The 25,407-nt window shown below is 34.5% G+C and overlaps 2 protein-coding genes across 2 annotated transcripts in view; both read right to left on the reverse strand.

Annotated features, from left to right (window-relative positions):
- LOC133524741 (uncharacterized) overlaps nucleotides 1-25,407 on the reverse strand; it is a 306,772-nt gene that overhangs the window by 116,632 nt on the left and 164,733 nt on the right. The gene's annotated exons all lie outside the window — the stretch shown is intronic.
- LOC133524720 (uncharacterized) lies at nucleotides 7,573-15,560 on the reverse strand. Its single transcript, XM_061860861.1, has 4 exons — nucleotides 15,110-15,560; nucleotides 14,262-14,419; nucleotides 13,068-13,193; nucleotides 7,573-7,703 (listed from the first exon to the last, which is right to left on the reverse strand). Exons 1-4 carry the CDS (start codon nucleotides 15,189-15,191, stop codon nucleotides 7,611-7,613), a joined length of 459 nt encoding a protein of 152 aa, XP_061716845.1. The 5' UTR covers nucleotides 15,192-15,560; the 3' UTR covers nucleotides 7,573-7,610.

Consider the following 25,407-nt stretch of genomic DNA (forward strand, 5'->3'; position numbering starts at 1 on the left):
GATATCTATCTTGATTATTACGTCATTAGATATGTATAGGTATGGATTTGATGGCGGAATGACGAGTGGCATTTATTGCCGCCTCCCAGCCTAGTTACCTTCTGTGCTGAAGATCAACTATCAGCTTCTCAAATCTGTATGACAAAACGTATAGCTGGTTAAATAATTTTAGAATCATTCTACTCTACTGGTCGCATTTCTAAACCATGTTTATTGTCTATTTAGTTTTTCTAAATTCTTCTAAACGACGGAACCCTACATTTATTCAGTTTTAAGCTATGCTCGCGAGGTCTACAGCTGGTTAAATAATGTTAGAATAATTTCGAATATAAGTGCCATTATTCAGTCGGTGTCCTACACCTTATAGAACAAAGTCCCCCGCTGGGTCTATAACTCTATATGTCTGTATGTTCGCGATAAACTCAAAAACTACTGAACAGAATTGCATGCGGTTTTCACCTATCAATATAGTGATTCTTAAGGAAGGTTTAAGTGTACCTATCTATAATGGGGAAAATTACTGCAATGTCCTGCCGCCAGAGTGCATCACTAGCGCATATCGTTAAAAGGTTTTTGACATTTTGAGAAGTCATTCAAATCGGAATTAAAATTGCAAAGATATAATATTGAGTTCAAAGTAGGGAATGTTTCTAAAATAATCAGTGCCGCGTATTTTCTGTTACCGGAAATTACTAAAATACTAATTTTTTTTCTGATAACAACAATCAACCTATCAACAGAGTAGAGCAAGAAAAATACCTCGGCCTTATATTAGACAAACAACTAACATGGCAAACACATATTGACAAAATTAAATCTAAAATAAATTCCCTCACTGGCGCATTGCGAAGTATAGCCCGCTGTCTTCCGATGCGAGTTCGTTATACCATTTACAACACTCTTGTAAAACCACATATAGATTACCTCATCGAAATATGGGGCTCTGCCGCTGCCTTACACTTGGACGCTATTCAACGAGCACAAAATAAACTAATAAAGGTCCTGTTTAATCTCGATTACCTTACACCTTCTACAACATTATACAAAAAGACAAAAATAATGAATATACATCAAAGTTATAAATACAATACCTGTATACTAATACGTAAAATAATACAAAAAGACCTGCATGTCCAAATATCATTTAAAAAGAAACGAGACATACAGAAAATTAAATTAAGGAATTGCAATAACTTAGTACTTCGGCCACCACGTACGAGTTACGGAAAAAAAACGGTCCTCTATGAAGGTGCAAATTTATATAATACTCTTCCTTTAAGCATAAAAGATGCAAAATCAATGCCACTATTTAAAAAACTACTTAAATCTTACGTAACTGACCAAGTACGCTCTGAGACACGCAACAAGCTTTAAGCCACATCCATCCAACCTTAATCTGTGTACAGCGTTATCTATCTTTTGCAGTGCAACAATGTCGTGAATAGTGCGGTGCGTAAACACTCATCTTCCGTGTGATTATTTTTTAAAGTCTACCCATCGAACACGTACCTACCAACTTTTTTTTTTTTGTATACTGTTATTTATAAATGGATAATTTTCTAGTACTGTAAAATAATATAGTGTAGATAATTTAAGGCGATTTTTGTAAATCTAAACATAAGCATGCATACGCTCACCATATCATAGTTAAATAAGTGTTAATTTCTCATGTAAGTGAATTGTAAATATTCTTATGAGAAAAATAAATTTCTTTAAACCGATAACATACCATGTGAGGTATCAAATAATGTCTTTGTGAGTAGATTACAAATATATAACATACTTCGGGCATTTTTTTGCATTAACTGTTCTAAGCTATGCCAGGAGGCACCAACTGGGGCCCGGCGGGCCACCCACAAAATCCTGCAATGCGTGTTTTCATCGCAATAATAAATGAAAAATAGCATTATAAAACACTTCTTTATGGTTATAGTTATGTAGCATCTACATTGTATAGATCATTTTAATGAAGATAAGGTATTTTAATGATGTGAAATACGTAGAATAGTTTTCCATGATAGCTGAGCGTTACTTAAAAAATGCTACTTTGTATTTTTTCATAAATTTGTGTTTACCACCCAGAATCATGAGCTCTTTTGATCATAATGGGATAAAAAACGTCCCAGAGTTTTTCCATAATGTGTAACCATTTCCCCATATACTTTGTATGGCGGTAACAAAAAGGAAAGATTGAAAAATGTATGGAAAATTTTGGGACACTTTTTTCTCCTATAAGGTTGAAAAAGGCTAGCGATCCTGACTAGAAATAACACAAAAATGGCAAAACATGCTACATAAAAAGTGGCAGAAAAAGAAACGCTCAGATAACAGACGATAGAATTTAATGTAAACGTCATGTTTTTTTGACATTAATGATAACATAGCCACACTCTGTTTTTTTTTATTTGGTTCAAAAAACAGTAACATACACGTTTAGACACAAATAGAATACAAAGAATAATAAAGTATGAAACCAACAGCATCATCCACAGATTACCTACTGATAAATCTACAATATTATAGCGTATTCCAAATACCATGCAGAGTTACCTTGGTCCGTATAACTCTAATAGTTATATGTTTTATTTAAATTCTGCTCGTTCACTTTAAGCTTTTTGATTTTTGCCACGATCTCTATATCTATTTATCTATTTACCTACTGCTGAGTATATGCCTCTTCCCGAAGGCCAGTCCAGACGGGATGATCAAATCGATCTATTTAATCAGAAAATAAATTAGCGTCAATCTCCAATTATTTACCAATTTTAGATTTATGGCGATATTTATCGGTAATATCCATAATATCGGTCATAATCGGCGGTCGAAATGATGTGAAAAAAAGGTTTTATTAAAAAAACAAACGAAATATAGTAAAAAAAAAGGTCTAGACTAAACTTGTCCAAGGTCACTTGTAAACTACAGCAGATAAATATGTTTTTTTTTATACTACGTCGGTGGCAAACAAGCATACGGCCTGCCTGATGGTAAGCAGTATCCGTAGCCTATGTACGCCTGCAACTCCAGAGGAGTTACATGCGGGTTGCCGACCCTAACCCCCTCCCACCCTCGTTGATGTTGCACGTGACCCGGCAAAACAAGCTAAACGTGCTAGTTCTCAAGATTTGTGTCATAAATATTGCTTTCCATGCATTATTTTACACTTTTAATATCCCACTATACAAGTTAATTAATTTAAAAAACTAAAAACCCGACTTCTACATACATATATATTCCAAATGGTCTTTTCACTAGCTTTTATTTGATACCCATATGGATATGGTAAGAACCCCCCTGCCCCTTTTTTTTCATATGTGGGCGTCAATTTCCAAATTTATATAGCCAATGTCACTACCACAATTCTGACGAATTCAACTACCTCGCATCATATGTCAAAAAACGTCCAGCCGTTTAGGCTGTACGGCGTGCCAAAGAAATGGGCATACATACATACGCTCGAAAAACATTACCCTCTTTCTGATGCAGTCCGATAAACAAAAAAGAAATATCCCTTTTAAAATACTAATCCAAGTAGTGTCCATCTAAACGAAACAGAATAAGTGTCATTATGAATGTCATATTTTCAGAGAAATTGACATTATTTGAATTATGATATTGACAGACTTATTCATAGCAAATCAATTGCAGAGTTAGCCTGGTCCGACTCTATAGCTGTTATTACACTGCACGTGATTCACAGATCGCTCCGATGTTTGAGCGAGACAGCGCTATGCGCGTATCATAGCGACATCCCGCTCGCACATCGGAGCGACTTGCAAATCGCATCCATTGTGATAACCGCCTTTACACAAAATAAGTTTCATGAATGTTGCTTAATATACATTATTCAAGACTTTTGAGTTGTTTTTTCCAACTCTAAATATTCCTAATGTAAACTAAAATAATATTATTATTATTTTGTTTTAATACTAATCAAATTATACAGCGTTAGACGCTATACTTATATTACCTTAACCACAAATTAAAAAGTAAGAGTACGCAAAACTCTTTGAATACGTTGACAGTAGCGCCGCCCAAGTGGCAGTTACTGGTATTATATTGCTTTCCCGGCTTTTCGCTCCGCAAAAAATGTACATCTCGCAGTTTAAGAACACGCAAAACATATATTTTCATTTATAAGTTTTTCACATTACGCCTAAAATATTCAACTTTTAACGTTCATATATTAACTTGAATTTTTAAACTCGTGCGTCAATAATAAAAACTTTAATGAAAAAAATGCGCGTGTACTGGCCGGCTAGAATAAAAAGAAAACTTTCGAACACGGAGCGCCGAAGAAAAACAAATGATTGACGGAACGTTCATGCGTTGCGTCAAACATTACAATTGAAATTCAATATTTTCCTTTCTTTTACAAATTTATATAAAATATTACTCGTAGTTTTAAACTATAATAATCGAGAGTCTACATGTAATATTCATAAAACGTGTCGTTAAAAATATTTATTGTCAGTCTTGCTCAAAAGGATATTTTGTAAGAGATTCGTTCAGTTCAGATTGAATAAGTTTTATTGAAAATGGTTTATTTATTGTTTCAATGAGAAAGCCAGTGTAATGAGGTATTTATCTTGATAAATGAAATGTAAAATCAAATATGTTATTCTGCAATTCTGCGTTGGTTAGTATTTTCTCTTCGTCGTTTTATGTTGTATCAATGGAGTGTGCAAATTATCAGTTATTTAGTTATCGTCTCGCCCGTGCCTATACATGTACGGAAAAAGTAGGAGCGAAATGCATGATAACTAAATAACATGATTCAAATATTCTGATGTACAGTCAGCGTCAAATAATTTTTAGCAGTCAAAGTGGCCAAATAGTTCGGTACATCATACTAAATATATGGTGTACCGAACTATTTGGCTACTTTAGTTGCTACAAAGTATTTGACGCTGACTGTACGTTCGTTCGGATCGGCCTCAGAGTATTACTTTCAGTACTCGGTTCAAAATATTGTTTAGGTTTTGTTACTAGAAATTGTAATACAATGAAATTAGAGCGAGTATGGAAAAGTTTAAAAAAAGTTTGTGCTCTCTCTATTTTCTTGAAATAATAAATCAGACAAAGATTAATGTTGTGTAAATGTTAATGCCGAGTTTCATATAGGTAATAATTTATGTTTGTCGTCTTTAAATGAGAGCGTAACTTCAATTATATGGAAGCTGCTTTTTGCTGGAGGATTTATGTGACATCACTTCGGTCTTGTTATTGACTGTCCTGCGTTGTTACATAGGATATTAAAAAAAAGTCTGCTAGGTGCTGTCTAACTCCAATAGGTTGTATAAGGTCAGCTAAATGCGAAGTAAAAATATTAAAAATCAAAGTCGGCAAAGCGATAGCTAAAAGTATAATTGAAAGTCGGCAAAGTGCGAAAGTCTGCGGATATAGCGATCAAAATCGATTATTCATAAATTCGTGTTAAGTGCGAGTTCATACATTTGACTTGCGTTTACTAGCAAATGCTTGAACTGGCACACTAAATAACTGATCATTGCCACCTTTTGTTATTGCAAATGGTATGCAGAATTACCTTGGTCCGTAGGAAGTGTCATTATGCTGACAAAAATGATGTAATGAAACTTCCTTTACTTTTTTCTATTCTTGTCTTAGTAAGCTTAGATGGACTATCAAATAGGACCTTTAGTTGGATATTTTAATTATATTGATATCGTCTACGGTTACTGCGATAGTTACTCATAAAATAAAACTATGGAAACAGATTATATCACGTATATAATACTTACTGAAATTCATTACATTTGTTCTATCCGTCACGTAACAAAGGCTGAACATAGTAAACTTTAAGCATGGGTTAGGGATATGGGAATATTATCTCTGATTTTCTCGAAGGGTCCACAGGGCGCAAGGCTCCTCTGGATCTTGTCTATTAGCGAATAGAATAAAATCTGCAATTATTGTTTTTCGCATAATTATACAGGATTAGGTAAACAAAAAGTTTGTAAAGAAAAAGAGCTTAAAGTAACTACTTTAAACTTGTTTTTTTTTTTACAAACCTCACTTACCTTAACCTAGATAGGTTGTCGTTAGGAAAACCTTTATCGTAACTAATTTTTTCTTAAAATTTCCGCCAAAATATGTTACATTTGTTTTTAAAAGTTGCCATTCTGCCTTGTTACGGTAAAACAACTTATGTAGGAAATATGTAGTAAGATACCCTGTTTTGCCATAACAGACGACCTAGCAAAGATGCCAATCCCAATACGGTAATATCTCTCTATCACTCTTCCATATTAGTGGGACAGAGAGACATTAGCGTATTGTTCGCTACGGCGCAAACGATTGGTCTCTTGGTTAGACACCCTGGGCAACATATTACTATAGGCGAACGGCTTATTGTGGGCGAACGATTCTGAAAGTTCCATCTATCGTAGATTATTAATATTATTTTAATATTGAACGTCGGAACTGTGTTAGAATAAAAAATTCTATACGTTTTTTGGATTAAGTACTTAGATTGTGATTATATTCAATTTTTACACATAGATATAAGTATTTACAGTGAATTTTAACTAATTTAAATAATAAAACCTTTATGGTAAGTAAAGCGAGCGTTTGTTTCGATGAAATGCATGTATTTCATTTGTGTTGCATCGTTAAAATGAATATATTTCATTTTTCACATATTTTTAGTTACCATTTGTGATGTGAAACAAAACACAATTGGTTTGTTTGTACGACTCGTGTATAGTTACTAATTACAAGAGGTTCAAGAGGTTCAAAAAATGCTCTTCAGGGTTGAAAACCGTCTGGAATTCAGCTGAAGTGATAGCAGAAGCTATTTCAGTATCATTTCTGAAATAAGTCACAACTTCTTGTAAATCCCAAGACATTGTGGCAGTTTCTCTGTGAATACTTAGAGCGTTCAAGAAGACTGTGCTGAGATTGGGTCCTATCTTTAAAAAATGCACTCACAACTGTCAAGTTAGCCCGACAATGTGTGTGTTTCAAAAAGTGTTTCAAAAAATTACACATATAAATAAAAAATATAGTAATATGCAACCTATACAAGCTTGGAAAATATAATCAATGTTATGTTACTACCTCTTTTTAAATAATAAAAACATTGAGTTATTTATTACTATTAAGAAGCCATACCAAACATTGAAACTTTCGCAATGGTAACCTGTACCACGCGACCAAAACGTCGTAAGCGCTGAAAAACTCATGGCGCTTATGCGTTTAGGGCACGAGATTCATGCTCCGCTTCTGTTTGTCGGCCGACAACAATGGACGGCGCAAAATACTGGTTCTCTGTGCCAGATATATAAGCAGTAATAATACAATTAAAAATTTGGCTTATCGAGCACACATTTTATAGCATTGACGATTTTTGAAGGCTTAAATTATGAGTTACATACCTAGAGTATATCATAATTGATTATATTATTTCATTTTTTTTTTTTATTCGATTTTAAATTTCTAATGATTTTTTTTATTCAATACTTTTTGTAAATTATTGACATGTAATATTAATATTATACAATAAATGATTATGATTGTGATTAATAGTTAAGTAAATAATAATTAAACAAAATGTCATGCTAATCGCTTTAATGTCACTTACAAAAAATAAATTAGGCTTTTAAATGCAATTCAGGTGCATATTTAAAAATGCATGTAGTTATTTCGTTGCCAAGCTCACACGGCGACGACTCCACGTGGTTTACCTGCAAACATTGTTTCAAATTAAATTAGCTAGCCGTTTAAGAGGTGTAACACTCTTACGGTAGATGTCGCTAGGGCCTCCCTAATGACGCTATTAGCGTCTTATATAATGCATATGTGCGCAGCAAGTTGGAAACGAATTCCGCCATTTGGAATCCCCATGAACACCAATATAAGGACCGTATCGAAAAGAAAGTAGACAACTACTTAATGTAAAAGCTATATAATTAGATCGTGTTTTTGAAAAATAACAAAAGTAAATAGAAATATGTAATCTGAAAAAGGATATTTTTTTAGATAAACAACTGCAATGCCCCTACTTTGCCTGAAATCTGACTTTCCTTTTGATGTTCTGCATGAGGTTTTGGACGACTTTCTTCGTCACGCTTTCAGAAGCAATATGCCACTTTTTTTTAAAGTTAGCAAGGGAAGTTGCAGCCTTAGCATTTTTTTGAAGATATCTTTTCATAAGGGCCCAGTATCTCTCGATAGGGCGAACTTCCGGACAATTAGGCGGGTTCATGTCTTTCTCTACAATATCTACCTTGTTGGCCTTATACCACTCTCTAGTCACTTTCGCATAATGACAGGAGGCTAAGTCTGGCCAAAATAATGTAGGCATCCTGTGCTTCTTGATAAAAGGCAACAACCTCTTTTGTAGGCATTCGTCGCGGTAAACTTGGGCATTTATAGTTCCCGTAGCGAAATAAGCTTTTGATTTCAGTCCGCATTGACAAATTGCTTGCCAAACTAAAATTTTCTTTCCAAATTTTTCCATATTGATCGACTTATATTTTTGAGAAACCTTTTTATTTGCCGAAACTGTTATAAATTGTGGGCCAGGTAGAGTTTTGTAATCGAATTTACAATAAGTTTCGTCATCCATTATGATACACTGCACTTTTTTTGTAAGAACTCGGTCATAAAGTTTTCTGGTGCGTTTTCGAACAGCAACTGTCTGTTTTTCATCACGTTTGGGCTGTTTTTGTTTTTTGTACGTCTTCAGGTTGCACCTTTTTTTGATACGCTGGATCATTCCTATAAAAGTTTTTGCTTTACGAGCAGCATCCCGAATAGACAGAGTTGGTTTTCGATTGAACATTTGAACGACTCTTCTTTGCAATTCCGGGTCGGAAGGGCCTCGTTTTCGTCCAGACTTTGGTAGATCTTCTAAGGTAACAGTAGTGCCAAACTTATTAATTAATTTATGTACGCCTGCGGGGCTAACATTGTATTTTTTAGCAAGCTTTCTTATAGTTAACCCTTTATTTTTCCACCAGTCGTCCAAAATATTTTTTCTCACTTCTAAATTAATCTTCCCCATTTTGACAGATATGATAGAACGTCCAATTTATTTTTAGTTTTAATAGAGTTAAGAAATAGGTTTATATTTCAATAAAACATATTTGTGTCTATGACGTCCGTGAAAAAAAATATGCAGTTGAAAAGTTGTCTACTTTCTTTTCGATACGGTCCTTACGCTCCAATTGGAAAAAGTACAAAAGTCATTTGTGCGCTTTTTGTACCACAAAATGTATGGACGCTACCCGTACCTCTACCCAACTCTCTTCGTTCTCGGAATGGTAGACTACACGTCCCTCGAGTTTTGAAGGCATATGTATTTAGTAAAATACTTTTTAAAACTGATCGGAGGACTAACAATTAATCCGGAACTACTTGCCCTGGTCCCATTGAGGGTCCTGCGTACGAGTGTCATGCAGTTGCGCGCGAGGCAACGCGGCCTGTTAGCCGTCCCGCCGGCGCGCACGCGCGCTCTTTCCGCCTCCCCCCTGCACGTAGCTCTGACGCTTATAAACAATATTCTAAACAGCGACAGCTCCCTGGATGTTTTTTTTACCCCTGAATCAAAACTTTTTGTAGCATCAAGCCATTACCTGGAGATACTAGTCACAAAAAGTTCTATTACCTTCTAATATAATTATACAGTGTTAACTACTAGTCTACCTTCCAACACAAAATAAACATAGCTATACTTAAAGCCTTTATAAACTAAATTATATTTCAAATTGTTAAAATTAAATATGTAACAAACTACCTAAAAAAAAAAAGAAATGTATTGTATATTGCTATTATAAGTTAAGAAGTAAATATACCTAAAGAGTGTTAGCATGTAAGGTTTATCTGTTAATGCTAATATTAAATAAATTTGCTGTATTGGGTGAGGTCTTGGTGGCTCGGGTTCAAGTCTCACCAATAACAGTGAATTTTTCTACTTTTATTTTGTTTTTTAGTTTAATAGCATCGTTCGCAGACGTTTTTGCTTGTTACAAAATTAAATTAGGGAGTATAAGTATAACCCGAAAACACTTAACATATAACATTTTTGAATTTTATTAAAATGTTACCTAAAGGTAGCTTAAATAATCTACCTACAAAACTAAAGGTACCTATAGTAAATTATTATTAAGGTCACCGCTGCATTCCCATGAGTTTAAATCTACGGTAAGCTGCATATATAACTGACCCCTACCCTAAACAATATTAAGACGATCCCTGCTCTCCGCATAATGGCTATTGAAATATAGAATAAAAAAGGAGTCGGGTGAAAATTGGCTGAGGGAAAAAAAATGTTTAATGGGGTGAATGAAATGGAGTGATGGTTGAGAAAAGTGTATGAAGGACCTAAAACCTACGATGTCGTCTGCGTGACCTATCAAACTAAAATTGTTTAAAACGAATAAATTCGAAGCGAATAGCTTTGCTTCATTTTTCAATGTACAAAAAAAGTAGCCTTGTGGGTCATACGAGTGTTAATCCGTTTTTGCCAGCTTTCCAATGTGTTATTGTTAGTTGGATCATTTCTTCCTTGCAACAACATATTAGAGAGAAAAAATTTATCCACTGCCGTTTGACAGACAACAACACAACAACAGACACCAGAACAACAACAAGACAACAGAAGTAAATTTGTGGATTGTAGTGTAGTTGCGCAATGTGCAGGTCTCTCAGGTCGAACCAACTTGCTAAATTGCGGCCATCTTTCTCTGTCACTCTAAATACTTGGAATAAAAGAGAAAGATGCCCGCAATTTGCGAACTTCGGTGTTCACGGTAGGCTCTCTGAAATTTTCTGCTCTTCGGGGGCGTAATTACGAGTGTCCTTATCTTCTAGGTCCTGTCGTTTTGTCTCTTACCCCTTGTTTGTCTGATTTTGGACGCCTTTACCAGCGTTTCCATGCTGGTAAAGGCGTCCAATATCAGACAAACAATATATATCACATTGTCTAGGTATTTTCGTTTGGTCTGCCTTGTGGTCTGTACTCTTTTGGCGCACTGTAGTGTACTTAGCGAACGAAACGGCATGTTTAATAAGCGTTTCATTTGCTACGGCGCAAACTATTGGCACCTTGGCTAGACCGGCAGATGGGATCCTCCGTTCAAATTATCTTATAAATGACTTAGTCGCGTCATCTTTGTGAGCTTGTTCTTCTATTCCGTTCCAACCCCTTTTTTGTATAGGCAATAAAGGTAAATCTGCAGTGAATTTAATCGATAAAATAACTACTAAAAGTTTCATTTTTGTTGACTGTATATTTTAAGCACTAGTAGTCATTTTGAGACAGTCTAAACGATTTAGTCCTAATACTAAGTTAGGTATTCATGGTAGTACACTTCTTTCACCATTGGGTTTTTGCTGTAGTTTTTTTTTCTATTTGCGTTGTAGTTTTTTTGCAGTTTGGCCATTTTGCGAGGTATACATTCATTTCTGGATTGAAATTTGAAGACAGCTCTAAAAAGCCTTCTGTTACTGCTATCCACAGGAGTGAAAATTACAGTTTATCAGTTACTAAATTTAGAAGATTTTAATTTCGATGTAATCCCGTTTATTAAATAATGGCAGCGGAAAAATATATTATATATTAAATCGGTATATATCCAAATAGGATTTTGATACTGACGCCTATATACTTACCTGTCGAATCCTATGTCCGAGGTGGTCGGAAAAATATTAAATATTGTTAAGTGTGGTCTTAAGGACAGACAAGTGTGATTAAGTTTATTATACATATTAACTCTGTTAATTAAGTCTTCTTTAAACGGGGCGACATATTCGGTCAATCGAAAAAGCTCCTTAATAAATGAAAAAAAAGATACTGACGCCAAACATAATCAATCTATGTAATCATTATTTATCCTCGAGGAATTTAAACGCATGTTTTTGATTGAATAAAGCTGTCAAGTAACGATCTTTTTTTTTTAATTAAGGGAAAAGGAAAAGATCAAATCAAACTCGCGGCTGTGTAACTCAATACTGCCAAATAAAATACAGTATATTTGAAAAACGATCTCATATTTTTAATCGTCACGAATGGGTACAAATAAAGATTAAATTGATCAAAGAACAGAATCCAACTACTAAAGTACTTGCCCATGCCAAAAACGTTTAGAGCGTCACATTTTAGGAAAATTTTTTTATGAATTTTTTTTTATGAAAATAATTAAATAAGGGACTGTTATTTACTCGACTCGATTAGTGTCTAGTTGAATTAGTTATTTGTGCAAAAAGAGAGCAAAGTTTGACAGAAGAGTGCTTATTTTGACTCTCATGCAAGCGAAATATTGTATAATTAGAATAATAAGCGTAGTAAGGGACAGCGCCCGAGATGTAAACAACTTTGGTCTTGTGTAGTACACAGAACATATTAGAAGGTAAAATAAAACCTGAAAAAAAATGTAATCCAACTTCATCCCTTTTTACCCATGTTTTCTTATGGTATTCTAACAATAAACTTTAATTATTGCAATAAACACGAAAAACGAAACAAAATTAAAATTTTGTTATATGATATGGTACTAATGAATTTGACTGTTCGATCGAAAACTTTATTGGGACAGGTGCGGAATTGATCATACATACCATATATTTGACCAGAAGCAGAGATCGCTTAAAGTAGAAAAATTATTTTGGGTGATAATCTTTTTATTTTTAAGTTAATTGCTTTTATTTTACAATCAATTCATACTCGTTGCTGATTTTGAATAATGCTGGGTCTGTTATAAACCGTCAATTTACAGTCGAATGACATTTGAACGTTTTCCTGCCTCTTTCTTTTTGCTAACTACGGGAACGGGAAAGAACTAATGGAATCGCAAGTATTTCGAATTTTTATTAGGCCCCCCCCATATAGAAATGACATTCGAATTTAAAGGTCACCTTTTGAATGTCATTTTGTCTCACTCAGTGAGCTAAATCACAATTTGCTCAATGAGTGATCTCATTTTGCTCACGGCTTTTAAGCAGCAATTTAGTTGCCCTGTTCTAGCTGCTGAAGTGAAAAATACATTTTAATATCTCTGTCTCCACAGAACTATACTATTTCAAAATAGTCCCCAGAATTATCTTACCTCTTTGTCGCAGTTTTCCGACACGTTTTTCATGTGTTCCAACTTCTTTTTGTTTCTAAACACGAGGGGTGTTACTGCCGCCATGAAACCAGTCTTGGAGTACTTGTTGTTCTTGACCACGCCTATCTATAAGTTTGAAAATCATATTTTTAATAAGGACTTATGATAAATGGACTCTTGTCCCACTAGTTTTCATTGTCGTCAAATCTGTGTAAGTTGACTTTTGTCACACTACGAAGTGACAATGTGTGATTTGTTTCAACCTTCTATGGCATTAGAAGTAATGTGGAGTTCGTTGTAGAGATTGATGTAACTAATTTCATATTTATGTAACCACTGAAGTTTGGGAGTGCCCCTTGACTGTAAACCTCATATTTTCATAGTTTGACGTTTATTATGGCTATCCGTCACTAGATAATCTGTTTCCTCTCCAAATAATAAAATAACCTTACCTTAGTTACCTACAGAGACTTTTGTAGAGCTGTGGCGTAAAGTGAATATTTTTATGTTAATCCAGATTGAAATAGTTTGGCTCACATTTTTTACTGCTGGTTCGGCGTGTAGACGCTTCTGCTGACTGTTCTTTTCGTATTTTGAATTTGCAATACACTTAATGTTTTTTTCTTGAGGATAAAATTGAACTTTTGTCTATGCCGTTTTTTTAAACGAATATACGATGACGCTGAGTGTTTGGTAGTTTGTTGATCCTTTTAAGTATTGACGAGTATTCGCGCCAATCCTAAATTAGTTAGCATAGTTTCTGGATTTAAAAAAGTGTTCGATACTAAACAAGAACTAAGTAACATTTCTTCAATGTGACATACATGACTACTTTTACCATTGGTAGGTATACCTTCGTACATAGTACAGTCAGCTAAAGAGATAGTACCCCCCCCCCCCCCTGGAAACAAATTTATATGCAGAGGGGTCAGCTATCTTTGCGGCAGCAGCCTTCTCGGCATAGGGCGGGTCTTTCCGGAGATACTCGAGGTCTGTCTCCGTCGCGCTGACTCTAATCATACATGACCGCTCTTACCACTTTTTGAGTACCCACCTTTTCCAATAAGCACTTGATCACGCAAGCAGCTAGCCTTCTCGGGATATGGCGGGTCTTTCCAAAGATACTTCAAGACTTTCTCCGTTGTGCTGACTTTGGTCATGCAAAACCGCTCTTACCACTCCCTGAGTACCCACCTTTTCCAGTAAGCACTTGATGATGCAAGCAGCCTTCTCGGGATAGGGCGGGTCTTTTCGGAGATACTCGAGGTCTGTCTGCGTCGCGCCGACTTTGGTCATGCAAGACCGCGCAGTGCTGATTAGGGTTTTGCGCACCACCGTAGTGAATGGGTTCTCTGTTAATAAATAAAATGAAAGAATTACATATTTGTCATAACATTAAAATTGATATATTATATTACAATTGTTATTGCACAGGCGTCATGCGGTTTTTAACTAGATTTCAAATCAGAAATGCATACTGTTTAGCGATTTAGTTTGCACTTAAGTAGATTGTTACAGGAGCAGTGACTTGAAAGAGTACGGAATTGGTCAAGGTTTAGTGGAGATGGAACTAAAAAGACAGTAATTCGGGGGTAGGTCACTTAATGTCCAGAAGCAATCTGGTGGGAGACATGTGTATAAGGCAGGTTTGCAGAGTTTGAGGTTAGGTTAGTATCCTATTTTAAAAATATGAAATTGTCCATGTCATATTTGATGCGGTGTCTATCATATAGGTAGATTCTGTCAGTTAATGGAATATCCTAATATACTCAGTAAACACTCGTCTTACCGAAAATGTCAGTCGGCAAAGTATGATCAGATCGATCAGCAAAGTGGTTGAACAAAATTAATTACCAATTCTACACATGGTAAATCACAACAAAGGTAATGAAAAACTTATGTATCTAAACGAATTAAAAAAAAATGTGTATTATATTTTAAGGAAAAATTAACAATCATCGAAGACAAATCGCTGTATAAAAATCTTTCGGCTAATCTAATCGCAACTGCACACTAAATATTTATAGAATATGTTGACGAACCTCTTTCCTCCCCATTTACATGCCAAACCAGCCCGATGAGAAACAAAAGTTTTAATCCCCACAAACTGTTCGTTTTGCTCATTTTCCACGTTGTTTCTAGTAAAATATTCCGAACATAATGATACAACAATTTCGCTGTACTTGGTTGTTTTCAGCTGATAAAATCTTTCTACCAATTTATTCGACTATCAGGATGTGTGATCGCTTCGTATCCGTTTTTGGGAAATAATGATTGTTGATTTTGTAATTTACCTGAATTGGTTCGAGTCATTAGGTAGCGTTATCAAATGATGATTACTAGAAGTTTCCCTTGGGTTTTTAAAAACTATTATGTTTTTTGTAGATAATGTACGTAATATTCATCCCCGTTTTGATGGATTCAATTTGGTTTGACGGAAAAAGCGAAACATATTATGTATCTATGTTAATGAAATGATGACGTAAAGAAGTAGCGTTATGTAATTTTTTATAGATGTATATATAATCGCTTTTACAATTAAATTAACGGAATTATTATTTGGTGTAATTTTAATTAACAAAATAACTTTAGGTAATGTCACACGTTTACGCTTGCAATAACTAACACGCTTATTTAATAATTATACTTAAAGCTATACCGGGAAGTGGGTGTATGAATGGATTATTTTTAAATCAACCAGATGAGAATTTATACATGAAAGTGACTTACCCTGATTAGTCCTGTTGTCCTGGTCTATATGTATTCCGATCCCCTAAGCGGTGGGCATAACACTTGATCTATGTATTGAGTAAGTATATTTGTGTATTAATTTGCGTTGAACATAATGCGATACTTAAATTTCAGTCAATTGTCAAAATGTCAATATGTCAGCGTCATGTCTCGGTGGCCAGTTATTCACCTTATAAGTATGTGAACAAAAATTTACCTAGTGCCGAAAAGGAATCTTACCCAACTAAGTAGCATTTGTTATTATGATATAGGAATTGTTGCTACAGAAATCGAGAATACTTGAGTCGATATTTAACTAATCATTAGAACGTTTTTGCCGCCCAATAATACCGGGCTATGCTATTAGTTGAACATGCAGAGATTGCCATCTGATTCTTTACATGACATTGCATCAATCATCTGCCAAGATATCGATAATGATCGTGATCATATGATAGCTCTTAAAAATCTGATAAATGGCTTTTAAATAGCCAATTTACATGGAAGGGGAAAATGGGGCGAAAAGTATGGTCATTCGGTTAGAGACACGACCTGACACGATTTTGCTCTCCGACTTATTAAAATTTTATGAAATCTGCGTTATTAATTTAATATTAACCCTGTTTAACATATCAGTACCTGCGGGTAAATAAATACAACAAATACAAATAGTTTATTTCCAAAAAAAATATTAGAGCAAGTAACAATTTATTCTGAAAATTATACGATTTACTTAAAAAATATATTACATAAGCGGCTATTGGCAACCATGTTGAACAGAAAAAGAAAAAGTAGAATAAGGAAATTAAAATTAATAAAGCTTAGTAATAGATAATACAAGCAGATAACTTTTAAGAGAAGCTATATGTGTGTGTTATGTTAGGATGTTATCTTAATAATGTTTTCTGTGTCTAAAAAGGATAAGTTCATCATATTAATTGTTAAGAGCTTTTTTATAATATTAATATTCGAATATTCTTTAAAATTGTACAAATTAACTAAACGATTATAGATTAAACGAAAGAATACTCAGAAACTTGTGTTCATATTTGAGTAAAATGTTTATAGCACCATCCCTGTGTTTTTATCACGACATAAATTTACTAGAATATCCCTATCGATCGACCCTTGATACTTGTAAAATGGTTTCTGTGGCATAACTACGTGACAGACCTTTTTGGAACGGAACCCTCAACAGAGCAACTAAGTACTCTACATTTCGTTGAAATATACAACATACAAGTGCAAAGAACTCTAAACAGAGTCAAATAAGCCATTCGCAGCCAAACAATGTAATATTGATCGAATCGGGTACAAATTGCGCCCGTTCATTCTGCTGAATACTGGAATTCATCACGTCTAGACCGAGCCATACAAATACGAGTTTAAGCGTTTGCAAACTTAAATACGAATGCAGAAGGTTCAAATTAGTTTGGCCTGGAAGTAAATGAAGGTTTTTGACTGTATATAAATGTGAATTTGAAACTTGCGTTTCAGAAGTATGTTTTATGTTTGAAAAATGAATTGACGTAATATAACAATGTATGTATTTTGTCTTGAATGTGGAATGAACAAGTAAACGAATCAAAAAAGAAAAAAAATTCGCGCTGGAAACTGATCCGCTACGAGAAACACTTGCTAGCCCTTTGGTTAACAGTGGATGAGCGTCATTACAGTTTCTTATAACACAGTTTTTATTTTATTGCGACATGCATTTGACCAGTATTTAAGAATAGGGTTGTTTACAGCAATATTATCACTGCAGTGAGAGCAATAATTTCCGGTATAATTTTCAATTGTTTGTTCGAATAAATCCTGCCTTTTTTTGTTATCATGGGTACTATGTGGAGCCTATATTATAATTATATAATAGTTTTACATGTGCAAGTACACGCGCGTTTACTTCTTAGTTATCCTCTTTAGTTCCAATTGGTATCTGAGAATCTCACTTGGCAGGGTAGTGTCAGATATGGAGTCCAAAAAATTACTACAATCACTCACTAAACACGTATCACAACAAACTCACTGGAAAACTCTTATTAACACACTGATGTTTTGACACAGAATTTACAGTTAAATCAATCCTTTAACAAATCAACCCAAACATGATTTTATATAATAAGATTATACTTAATACTAGATTAGGAAATCGTCGCTGGGTGTCTGTAACAGTTGGGAACTTATGTTTTAGAATAATAACACTTAAAATAATTCTTGGCATCCTTAAAAACAAAAAAATACTAAAGCGGAATATCTTTATTCCATATTTTAATAAGCAGATATAAGTTACTCTATGATAAGCAGACGTAAAAAATAAATTTTATTTTGACACTCGATGACATCTGATAACTCTTTAAAAAAATATTGTAGTATCTTGTCCAGTAATAAACATAATTTTAAATAAGTTGCAAGTATATAGTCCGTATAAGCTAACTTTGCACTGTGCACCGATTTGAATAGATAAAGAGTCAAGATATAATAGATATGTATATTTACTGCTAATAGCTAGATAGGACTCAACGAAATTTGATTATTACCTATGGATTCTTCTAACCATTCTAAGGGAAAAAAATATAAATGTAGGCATATAATGTACCCACTTAACAAACAAGTCATTAATTTAAATCACACACTCAATCAATATAATATGATACAAGTCAATAGTATGACACAAATAAGACAACGATGCGACGGATTTAATGCCATATAAGTCATTGTCTACCAGTCGATCATAACATTACCTAATCAAATTGCACACAAATAAAAAAGCAATAATATTTCGCACAAACGATGGTTCGCTCAAACGGCCCATCGTATAGTCGTGCATCGCCTAATAATGTTTCGTACGAGCGATAGTTCGCTAAAATGGCACATCGTATAGTCGTGTACCGCCCTAATAATACTTCGTACTAGTGATGGTTCGCGCAAATGGCACGTTCTACAATCGTGCAGTTTCATAATTTTTCGCACGAGCAATATATCCCACAAATGACATGTCGTACAATCGTGTATCGCCTAATTATACTTAGCACTAACAATACTTCGCTCAAGCGTATGTCGCACTCCAGTACCTAGTAAACCCGAACAGTACCTTTACAGATGTATACACGCTTGCATATACTTAGTACTATATTAATAAAAAACTGAACTGATTATAAAATGTCAAAATAAATTAATATAAATTAATAATCAAAATTAATAATAACTATGTGATTTCAATGTCCATATATTCTCTTACCATGATCTCTTGACATGTTTATGAAAACCTTTCTTAAACAGAGCTGGGTAAATGTAATTTTCCAATTGAGTTCAAATCAACCACTCGGTAATGGTGTACTCGTAATTCAGGAATTCAAAAGTGAAGCAAAATTACTTTTATCAACGTTTGCAGCCATATTTAAGAGACCTGAGTTGAGGTTCAAGAAGTCCTTTAAATACATACATATAATCACGCCTACTTCCCGAAGGGGTAGGCAGAGACCACGGATTTCCACTTACTACGATCCTGACATACCTCTTTCGCTTCATTCACTTTCATGACATTCCTCATACACGCTCGTCGGTTTAGGGTGCTCTTGACCTGGTCTTTCTTCAGGATTTCCCCGATTTGATCAGAGAAAGTCCGCCGAGGTCTACCCCTTCCAGTTCCCTCTTCTACTTCTCCCTTATACACTCTCTTTGTTAACCTTCTTTCACTAATTCTTTCTTTAAGTTGGTAGTCTCGCGTAAACCATGGATTGAGTGCAATGGCCGACTCTTTGTTGTCAGTTCTGATGTGTTTGTCAATTCATTATTAACAATTTGGAGTCCGTTTAGTTAGATGTTTAAACTGGCCAATAAGAGTTGTTCAGCGTTGGAGGTGATGGAGACCGAATCAAAGCAGAGAATTACAATAGTTATATTTAATGTTAACAGAAGACTAGTTGAGAAAAGTGATTTAATCTATACACATGTAGAAGCTTATATAGTCGCGTACAGCGCCACACTATGGATTGTTTATGAACTATTGCATAGGTACATTGATATGGCTAAGCTTAGAGAGCAAGTACACAAGTTTTCGGTAGATGTCACCTTAAGAGGTTAATTAGGTACATTTCATAGGTGGTGCCACCTACCGACGATAGAGAGACTTAATCTATCTAGATTAGGTAAGTAGGTATTTAGGTATGCTAATAGGTACCTAAACTTGTTAAGATAGGTCTTAACAAGAGTATAAAAAGGCTCCAAATAATTAAAGCTCGCAGCGTCGGATGTGGAGTCCAGAAAATGACTATTATCGTTCACTAAACACGTCTATACAATATTGTAATCCTTGTCTACTAGTCCATATTAATATGAGGATCAGCGGCCGTTACTCACCTCTTGACTCTCAAATATAAAGCAATGTTAACACATTGCTACCTACCTAATAATGCGTGTTTTTATTAATATCGCCCAATGAATTGTACGGCACCCACCGGACCCACCCATTAAAACTTTTTCTCGCAACAAAGTTTAATGTTTCTGGGATTACTGAAGTTTTTTAATGCACCCTACAGTACAGGACTATTTTCATTAAAAAGTTTAGGTTCATGCAGAATTATTGATAAGGCAAGGTCGTGACCTTTGCAAACGAATTCTACTGTGTAAATAAATGGTGAGTTTTGCGTGACGTATTTTTTTATTTAATCGATGCTTAATCTTACCAGTCCTGGCCAACAGGCATACTGTCTGCTTAATGGTACCTAAGCTGCAGCACCCAAAACTCCAGGTGTGTATTTTAACTCGTAAGCAGGGTGTCTGTATGCAAAATAAGATAAAATATAATTTTAAAAGTGAAAATTAAATATCGTTATAAAAGTCATTAACTCGTTAAGTTTCAATTTAATATTTGCGTTTATTTTCGATTTTCCGATTTGTAATCAAATAATGCACATAAACTTAAAAGTAATTTTTTATGAGAAAATTTGATATTTCACTGATACCTGTAAAATTTTTACCCTCCTGAGGGCCTACCGCGAAAAACCAAATTTCGTCATCTGCCTCTCTATCGCTTTTTCATATTCGAGCGATAGAAAGACAGATAAAGACATTTCGTTTTTCGCGATAGGCCCTCTGACTTCGAGGTGACTACCAATGAACATCATGGAAAGTTCATACTGTAGGTATATATACTTTCAAGGATTGTACATTAAAACATTTAAAACTAGACAAAATTTATATTGAATAAACCACTAAATAGCGCAAATATTTAAAAACGAGAGACATTTTATATTGAAAAACCCTTTCTCACATTTCTTTATTTCTACTCCCTTGTTATTGACCAAACTCTGGTTTTATCCGCTTCGCTGGCGCAAAAACATTTTCTAATAAACGAATATTTATTGTTTTCATTGGCCTTTCCTTCGCGGCCTTTTTTTCTTCTTTGTGAAGAATTGTATGGTCTATTGTCGACTGCCGTTTTATTTTCAATTCAGGAAAATTTTCTTTGTCGTTAAATTGTGTGATTTCTGCTTAAGGATTAGTGGCTTAAATTTGTGGTTGCTTTATAATGTTAATCTTTTTTCGCCATATTTTTTTTAAAGAACAGTACCCCTAGTGTAAATAAATTCGATTTCGAAACGTGACGTACGCGTTTGCGTTTAGTCTCATTTTGTATTGGATTTAGAAAGACCGCGCCGAGCGGGACGTTTTGGAAACTCAAAATCCTATACAAAATGAGACTTAACGCAAACGCGTTCGTCACGTTATGATGTCGATCAAATTTACACTAGAGGTACTGTATTCGATACAAACAAGTAAATGTTTCATCATCTCATAAACATCATTTTTATCATTATGGTTTTTATACTAGTCTGAATGAAAAAATAAAAAAATATGTGGTAAGAGTTAAACATGCTCTAAGAACCGCTAGTTATCAAACACAAAGCTTTCTCCGGTGTTGGTTTTAAACTATTAATTAAAATAAAAGTGATGTTCTTTTAACGAGACAACTTGTTATTCCCCGAGTTCGTTTAACATAACATCGACAAATACGTAATCCGAGGCATTGTCCCCAAGATACTGGTTGCAATGCCCCGTCTTATAAGCTAGGCTTAGCCTGCCTCTAGGAGAAATATGCCCGTTTTTTTCCTTATATAACTTATTTCTTGTCTTTTAAAAACTATTTATCGCTCCTTTTCAATACACCGCATTTTAAAAACGCCACACCGTTCCAATCAGCGGACATTGAGCGCTCGGAAATGACACAGTGATATAACACCATCCGGATATTGCCTCGGCATTCCAAAATGATGTAAGTTCTTTTAACGTCAGAAATATTTGTATACAATTGCACCTTATTCCATGACGATAAGGCGAAAAAATGTATATTTATTTTTGACATTAAGTTACAATTCATTTGTTACGCCCGGATGTTCTGTCCGGATACCATGTTTTCGGTCAGCGATAGTCTTGGCACAAACAACTCACTCTTATGTTGGCATTCGTATAAATAGCGGCAAATTCTTTCTGTTCTGGAGATATGGTTCGTAAAAAGTTTCAGTCGTATTTGTTCTATTGTTTTATTAGGACAATTGTATATGATTTCGTTGTGCTTTTGATGGTGTTGGCAATATATTTAGTTCTATTAAGACGAATATCCTAAAGTTTCTATGATTATCTAGTTTATAAGTAGTCCTCGCCATCCGCGTATTGATCGGCCTATTTTTTTTTCGAAATCCACTCAAAACGTACAAGTACCCGATACTCAAGGAACAACGGAAGTCTCGACCTAAGCCGTCCTACGCATACACATATAACGACCAATGGCAGCTTTATTGTGCACAGTGCGACCGGGCATTTAAGACTAAGTTCGGTTTCGCGAGCCATATACGTGCTCATCAGAGGAAATTGTAAAGGTCGCCGTTGTCGGATACGACATGGAGGATTACATTACGTTACATTATTTTTAAATTTGATTACATAATTATGAAGACGCAAAAATGAGGGAAACAGTTAAAGTACAGGTGACGTCAGTACAAGGAGGGATCTTGAGAAACTTCTGTACTGGATTCCTTCCTGCTCATCTGTCTTCGCATTCGAATGCTTTGATATGTTATGTCGTCTCGTCCAGTTTACATTTAGAATACAGAAATGAAGGATTTTAAGCGTAAAGGGAAACTATGATAATGAGTATATAATAGTACATTTCGATGCTAGTGCGGAAAGAATGACATTTCCGCACGTGTTACGAACGACGTTTTTTAATGCAGTTGCGAAAAAATAAGAAAAAACAACAAGTATTTTTTTTATGCGTGTTCTATAAGACAGAAACAATTGTAAATATAAAATATTGTACTATTATTACCTAAGTATCGTTATTTATGTATCAAATATTTAAATTGTATAAAAACAATATCAAATGTTGCCTTTGGAAACTTAAAACATGCTTGCAGTAAGAAATAAACGCCTCTGGTTTAACAGGCGTTTCGGCAGCTATTCGTTCCATTCAGACAACTTCTTAAGAACGGTTTTTCAATATTCAACAAATCAATGGAAGGTTATAAAATTAGGTCAAGTTTATTACTATGCGGTATTGTGAATATACTTGGGTATCTGAATTTTCCATTTTTCTATTAAAATTCATAATGTCTTCATATATACCTACAACGTATGTAATTGCTATTATAAATATTCGTTCACTTCATGCGCCAATTCACTATCCATGTCCCCTCGTGTACTGTGAACCGAAACATCTGTCAACACGTGTACTGACTACGTAATATTAATTAGTACATTACCGTGTAATGCCTAATGAATCATGGCTGCCGATAAAATGAACCTGGTTAGCTGGTTTCGGTTAGCTGCATATCACGCATATTGATAGATGGTAACACTAAAGCATATTCAAATAACAATTTGTCTCTAATTACGCAAATAGTGGAAATTTTAAATGGTTCACTAAATTTCAGGAATATTCTGCCGCTGGTGCCGCACTAATTATTTCAAATCGACTCCAATACTTTAAAGAAGTTTCTCATTTCATCGGGGATATTCTATGTAAGCATGTAAAGCTTCACCAGGAATATATGATCATTGTCAAGAGGGCGCTAATATTCTCATTTGTATGGCAACAGTTCAGTATAGTCTGAACAATATGGATTGGCAACTAGTTTTTTATATTTAAATTCAGAACTAAAATATTCGGTGTCCACAATTTCTTCGTCGTCAATACCGTATATTCTCTTACGTATCATTACATAGATTAAATTCGTATTTTTTTCGTATTATTTTGTATCTTCTTTTTTATTTCCTGAGGAGGAACGACCTTCTCTCGTAATTCGAGTAATCAATGCGTCTGATTTACCTAGAAATGATATTAATGACTATATATCGTGTGTTTTCTGTAACACGAGAAAATAATTAAACCATATATTGTACTAAAACGGTGTAACATTTGAATAACAATTTTGAAAAATTATGAAATCTTTAGATTTTAACTTTTTCATACAAATTTAATATTATTTTCAATGTATGCTGACATCAGTGTGTTTGACGTTGCTTGTTACGCTTTAAACATAACAAAATTCGCAATAAATTGCATCTTAGAATTAACTTTAATGTGTAATAAAAATCAAAACATAAGTTATTTTTCAAAGTTGTTGAACAAATGTTGGTCAGTTTGAGGAGTACAGCCTGCAGTTTAATTTATTGCTCCTGTTACAGGAAATACCCGGTATAATTACTGCAGATGGGAGAATCAACTTTTTAGCGTCACTCGTTGCCATGGTTACGATTAGTTGTCCAGGGGACAAAAGTTCATTGAAATACTGATTTTATGGTACTTAAATGTATCAAACTTGCGTTTTTGTGGTCGTTATAACCAATGTCCATAATGGGCCCCCTACTAAGCATGTTAATTGAACGGCATACAACGTCTCTTAAAACAAACTGTGCCACTGTTGTCCCTTGGACAACGGGACAGGATAAGTTGATTCACCCAGATACTTATATTTAATTTAATCGTAATATACCTACCAGATGGTGTGGCTATTATAATATTAGTCACACAATCTGCTCTGCTCAGCTCAGCTCTGTAGTTGAAAAAATATTTCTTCTTATGTTACATACTAAATCTAAGAGAAGAGGCCTACATCTAAGATTGGATCACTAAAAGGCCACCCAGAATGATGATGATCATGTTACTAATATATTTTATGTTGTATTCCGTAACCTTACATAGGTATATTGTCAATGATCAAGATTGATCGTCTTCAAAGCCTGTAATAAATATTTTCAAACCAAACTAATTTTTGTTACTGAAGAACTTCCTACATAACACTAGAATAACCAAGTCGTAATAATAGACCAACCAGACTAACCAAGAATACAATGACATTTTGATTTGTTTACTTGTCAGCTCTGGTGTTAATTTGGAAATGCTTTTTTTTATTACTTTTTTATTTACAAACTTTATTGCACAGTAAAGAAATGTACAGTGACAAGCTTTACAATGTTTCGCTCTTGCCTATGTATAATTTAGGGTATTTTTTGTCATTTATTATTTAATATTCAACACTTAAGTATTATTCAAATAAACCGCTACAATGACACGGACAACAGTGACAACCTATCATTAAAATTATTGCCA

Source organism: Cydia pomonella, chromosome 14 (assembly GCF_033807575.1).
Source record: "Cydia pomonella isolate Wapato2018A chromosome 14, ilCydPomo1, whole genome shotgun sequence".
Lineage (NCBI taxonomy): Eukaryota > Metazoa > Arthropoda > Insecta > Lepidoptera > Tortricidae > Cydia > Cydia pomonella.